The following is a 6,088-nucleotide window of genomic DNA, read 5'->3' as shown; positions in this document are numbered from 1 at the left end:
TGACCTGTTCTTTCCACTGGGATATCACTCGCAGAGATCTTTCATTTCGGTCATTTTTTTTTTTTTTTTTTTTTGCCAGAGTGTCTTGGCTTTCCATGCCTGAAATACTCTCATGGGCTCTTCAGCCAGATCCAAATGCCTTAAGGGCTGATTCTGAGGCCATAGTGTTGTTTAGGACATCTGCCATTCTATGAGTCTGCTGTGTATCCTGCTTCCCATGTTGGATCGTTCGCTCCTTTTTTTTTTTTTTTTATTCTATCAGTTAGTATTTTCAGACACTAGTCTTGTTTATGTGATTCCTTTGACTTTGAGCTTCCTGTACTAGGATGTGTCTGTCCTTCTCCAAACCCAGGAAATTTTCTGCTAGTATCTCACTAAAAAGGCCTTCTAATCCTTTCTCCCTCTCCATGCCTTCAGGAACTCCCAGAACCCAAATGTTGGGATTTTTAATAGTATTTTTTGGATTTCTAATTTCCTCTTCTTTTCTTTGGTCTGACTGTCTACTTTCCTGTTCTCTGTCTTCTAAGTCCGATATTCTCTCTTCTGCTTCACTTATTCTGTTTTTAAGGCTCTCTAATGTGTTTGTCATTTGATCTATTGAATTCCTCATTATGATTTCTCTTCACTATCACAGTTTCACGTTCTACTAGTTGCTTCATTTCATTTTGATTCCTCCTTAAGATTTCATTTTCGCGTGAGAGATTTTCTATCCTGTCCAGTAAGGATTTCTATAGTTCAAGAATTTGTTTTTGAGAACTTCTTAATGTTCTTATCAAATTTTTAAGATCCGTTTCTTGCACTTCTTCTATCTCATCATCTTCATAATCTCGAATTGGGGTGTCTTGTTCATTTGGGGCATCATAGTGTCTTCCTTGTTCTTGTTTCCTTGATTTTTGTGTTTGTTGTTTGGCCTTGTGGAGATATTCTTTGGTTTCTTCGCTGTAGTGGTTTTTCTCCTTATACTATGACTCTAGATTAAGTGGACTGTCTGCTTTTGATGGATCCTTAGAGGCTGTGATGGGTGTGGCCAGAGAGCTCTGGTTCTTCAGGGTTAAGGGTGAGCCCAAGGTGACTCACCCAGGTTGTTCTCTCTCTCTCTCTCTCTCTCTCTCTCGCTCTTGCTCTCTCTTTCTTTCTTTTTTTTTTTTCTTTTTGACTCAGAAGGGCAGTAATTCTGCACAGCTGAACGGATTTGAGGGTAGTCGATGTATGAAATCTGGCCCCTGTCGGTATTCGTCTGCTCTACCCCAGGGACCACACAAAGGGTCTATGCAGCCCTCAGTGTGGTCTCAAATTTCTCTGCAGTCTCCCCCTGGGTTGCCAAGGTTACTTACTGAGTTTGTGTACACCGTGAGTTCTCTCTCCCACCCTCAGATTTTCACAGTCCTCTGCAATTTTTTTCCCCGAGCTTTTCCCTGAGACTCCAGTAACTCCACTTTTATTAAACTATCTTCTCCCGGACTATCAGTGCGCGCCCTCACTATTCTGCCATCTTGGCTCCGCACCCCCATAGTTCTTTTCTGTGTCTTCTACCGTGGGAAACTGAACTGATCAGTGCATTTTAGATTCCTCATTGTAGATCTCATTTTCCTGTGTCTTTTCTCTCTGTTTTCAAACAACTTGGTAGTTCTTGGTCTCATTATTTTAATAATGTCTTTATTTTAGCAACCCGATGAATACCTGGGTACTCTCAGTAAATAATGAAAAAAGCACTTTATCTGTAAAATACTGGATGTAATTTTAAGGTATTATAAAGTATATTTCTCTTCCAACACTTTTCCTAAATTCATACTCCACACCATTAATTAATCTAGGCCTATATGAGCCATCTGTGCTCATGAAGTCTGCAACAAAGTGTTTACAGATTATGTGCCTTTATGAATGTTTGATTCAAGAGAAAAGCAACAAACCAGCATAGATAAAGAGGTGCTGAGCTGGAACCAGATTTTTTATTTTCAGAAAATGTGATGAAATTTGTCTTTGTATTACTGAGATCATACTGTTGTTGATATGTTTTTATACGAATTATATATGTGAATCTTATTTTATTTTTCGATAAATACATTGCTAGATCAATCTCGGGAGGTGGGTACTTTCTAACCCTACACTGCCAGCTATCTTGATGTCTTTGCCCCACTAACATTACCTCACCCCAGACATTCATCCTTTCTTTGGGGGTTCACTGATTTCCTTAACATTTACAAAGGTACTTTGTTTCATTTTCATCATTCTGCCATCTTCCACTGTTACTTCTCCAGCTAGCTGGATACCATTTTCATTTTATATGGCCAGTGGTTTGGAAAAATGGTAGGATTCCTATGAAGATAATCAAATATAAGCATATTTGGGTAACACCTATCATCCCAAGGTACTCCTCCCTCCTTTCACACTACTCTTTATAGTTTTATTGAATTAAAGTCTCCATTACAAGGCATATGACTTTGGAATGACAATTGGTGCTTGGATATTTTGCATCTTAACAAAATCAGATGAACACAGGACAGGAAATTATTGGTTGCACAGAAGTACGTAGTAGAAAATATTACACATATACAGTGCATATTTTATACATGTATCTCCTCAGTGATGTGACTAACTTCTCAGCTGAAATTCAAAGGAAGAACTATGTATGTTTATTCTAAGTCAATATGTATAAAAGATTCCCCCATTAGAATAAGATACTTTTGCCTTTACTTTAAGACCATTTAACAATTTTCATTGCAGAAATATCCACACTTATGAGGGGTCTCAAATGGCTGATGGCAAATGTGTGTTATGAAAGCAACTAAGGATGTGTTTCAAAATCTTTGCACCAAAATAAACATCTCTTAATTCTATCTTTCCATAATCTTTGTGAAGTTCCCTCATATTTGTATATTTGGGCATCAGTGTAATAAATTCATGTGTCATTCACCTACGTTCAGTATTTCTCAACCTTTAGCCAACTGTCATCGTTTTGAATATCCACATTCTGAGTGTGGGTCACCAATCTTTAACAGCATCTCCAACGCACATATTGACTCATGTGTTGAGCCACACACAAATCAATTTTAACTCACACACACACACACACACACATACACCCATTGTTCCTCCATGTTCCCCAACTCTTAATGCTGCCCCTGACTCTGTCTGATTTTTCTTTGTTCTTTCAGCTCTCTACTCTGATGGATTGGCTCTGTCAGAAGAAACGCCACTAAATTCAGGCTGAATGCAACCAACTCAAAGGGAGGCAAAGACCTGCAGTGTCTCCTGCCTACCTCGCTTTGCTCTCATGGCTGTGGCTGAGGTCCTGCTGCATGGGAGGTTCACTGTCCTTAAACTCTGGCTGGGAGTGGGTCTCTTTCTTTATGGATGGCTCCACATTGGGCACTCTCAACAGCACAAGCACTCAGAAGTGGTAATACCCTTGAGGTTAACTGGCACTGGGAAAGGTATGAAGACTCCAGGCTGGCTCTCCTATAGCCTGCACATTGAAGGGCAGAGACACATTATCCACATGAAGGTCAGAAAGCTTTTGTCATTCAGACACTTCCCTGTGTTCACCTACACAGACAAGGGAGCTCCCCATGAAGATCAGCCTTTTATCCAGGATGACTGCCACTATCAGGGTTATGTGGAAGGACAGCCAGAATCCACTGTTGCTCTTAGCTCCTGTTTTGGGGGCTTGCAAGGAATGCTACAGATAAATGGCATTTTGTATGAAATCAAGCCCAAAAAGTTTTCTACCACACATGAACATCTGATTCATAGACGACATTACATTGAGACAGAATTCCAGTCTACGGAATGGCAATCAGCAGAAGAGATAGCAGAGCAACTAGGGTTTCAAGACAGTAAGAATCGCCCTCTTATGCAAGAAAACTATGAGGGGATGTGGACCCACAGATGGAATTTAGAATATGCAGTGGTTCAAGACCATCCACGATTCCTTTTCCGGAATGGCAATGTCACACAGATGATACAGGATGCATTAGTCGTGATGAATGAACTAAATTCTGTTTTTGATAAAATTGATGTGTTTATTGCTTTAGTTGGATTGGAGATTTGGAATGAACAAAACCTCCTACCAAATTACACATCTATGAGTAGAATACTAAATGATTTTTGCAATTGGAAGATGATGAATTTGGATGCCCGAATGCCACATGATATTGCCCATATTTGGGTGTATTATAAGACTTGGCTGAATGCTGATTCAAAGGCGGGAAGTGTATGCAAACAGAATAGCTGTTCAGCCACTAAATTTTTATTAGATGAGGACTTACTTGATTTTGTACTTATTGTGGCACATGAGATTGGTCATAATTTGAATTTCCCACATGATACAGGGAAATGTACATGTGGGAGGCCCACATGTGTAATGTCTCCAACTGATCGTGTGACAGAAGCATTTAGCAACTGTAGTATTAATTCTTTATTAATAATTATGCAACAAACAACCTGTATGCGCAACACACCACATCGCGCAAAATACATATGTGGGGACGGTATGGTTGATGGAAACGAGCAGTGTGACTGTGGAACCTATAAGCAGTGTGAACAAGATGCCTGTTGTTTTACAAACTGTACTCTGAAACCTGGGGCTGTCTGTGCTTCTGGGCTTTGTTGCAAGGACTGCCAGTTCAGGGAAATAGGGGAAATGTGTAGAAAACAGGAAAATGAATGTGATCTTCCAGAGTGGTGCAACGGAACATCAGCGGAGTGTCCAGAAGATGTCTACATACGAAATGGACAGACTTGCATGGGAACTAGCCACTGCTACAACAAAAGTTGCCCTTCCCGGGAGAGGCAGTGCAAACAAATTTTTGGCGAGGAAGCCACGAATGCAAAGCAGGTGTGCTACAGTGAAATGAATACCCGTGGTGATCGTTTTGGTAATTGTGGTAATGATACCGTATCATATACAGCATGTGATACTACAGATGTTATGTGTGGGAGAATTCAGTGTGACACTGTGAAAACAATCAGCATGAACGAAGACCATACTTCTGTGCATTGGATTAACATCAATGGCACTTCTTGTTGGGGCACTGACTACCACTTCGGGATGACCATAGCTGACACTGGTGATGTGAAAGATGGTACAGAGTGTGATGTAAACTCTATATGTGTCAACAGGAAGTGCACCTTTGTGTTACCTCCAGTATATACTTGTTCACCTAAATTCTGCCATGAGCATGGAGTCTGTAACAGCAAAGACCACTGCCACTGTGACTCTAAGTGGGACCCACCCACCTGTGAAGAAGAAGGTATAGGAGGTAGTATTGACAGTGGACCCCCTGGTAAAAAAAGAAAACGCAAAAAACAAAAAAGAAGCGCCCTTTATATTTGGCTACTTATTTTGTTGATTTTATTATTGCTTTTGCTTTTATGTATGTTGTGTTTCCTTTGCAAGAAGAAGAAGAAATCCTCTGAGGAAAAAGAGAAAACTGCTCCTCCACCTGAGGGAACCCCTGGAGCTGCTCCTCCACCCCCAGAAACGCCTGGAGCTGAAGCTCCACCCCCGGAAACGCCTGGAGCTGCTCCTCCACCCGCGGAAACGCCTGGAGCTGCGCCTCCACCCGCGGAAACCACTGGAGCTGCTCCTCCACCCGCGGAAACGCCTGGAGCTGCTCCTCCACCCACGGAAACGCCTGGAGCTGCTCCTCCACCTGCAGAAACACCTGGAGCTGCAGCTCCACCCCCGGGAGAACCAGGTGCTGGACCACCACCCGAGGGAGCGCAGAGTGTTTCAGCTCCACCTTAAGGAGAGTAGAATCTCTTAATTCTCCTAAGATGAAAGGGGGAAGATTCACACTTACTGAAAATAACCCCGACCTTTGGAATTTCCCTTACATTTGTTTTTTCTGTTGTCCTGGCAGTAGAAATGTCATTGCATGTGGCAGAAAGACTTGAAAAACCTTTAAAACCCACTATGTCATCTCAATCATAAATGAAACCTAATAAATGAAGGTGAAGTCCTAGTATATTCATACTTCTCATTGCTTTAAGAAATTTTGAGGGCTTATTTTCCATGGAATTAGTCTCTTTGTTTCTCCTGACCAAAGGCAGTGACCAAGATGGGGTGGGTCGGGGTTCATTTTCT

General features: G+C 41.4%; 1 protein-coding gene across 1 annotated transcript; it reads left to right on the top strand.

The window, feature by feature from the left end:
• Positions 1-3,436: 3,436 nt before the first annotated feature.
• Positions 3,437-5,768, top strand: LOC138848492 (disintegrin and metalloproteinase domain-containing protein 25). Its single transcript, XM_089327019.1, has 2 exons — positions 3,437-5,098; positions 5,481-5,768. Exons 1-2 carry the CDS (start codon positions 3,437-3,439, stop codon positions 5,766-5,768), a joined length of 1,950 nt encoding a protein of 649 aa, XP_089183145.1.
• Positions 5,769-6,088: the final 320 nt, after the last annotated feature.

The sequence above is a fragment of the Oryctolagus cuniculus genome, chromosome 2 (assembly GCF_051225735.1).
Source record: "Oryctolagus cuniculus isolate XC-2025 breed Fujian yellow rabbit chromosome 2, ASM5122573v1, whole genome shotgun sequence".
In the NCBI taxonomy this organism is placed as follows: domain Eukaryota; kingdom Metazoa; phylum Chordata; class Mammalia; order Lagomorpha; family Leporidae; genus Oryctolagus; species Oryctolagus cuniculus.
Note: the sequence above shows the minus strand (reverse complement) of the source record. Positions and strands in the feature narration are given on the sequence as shown.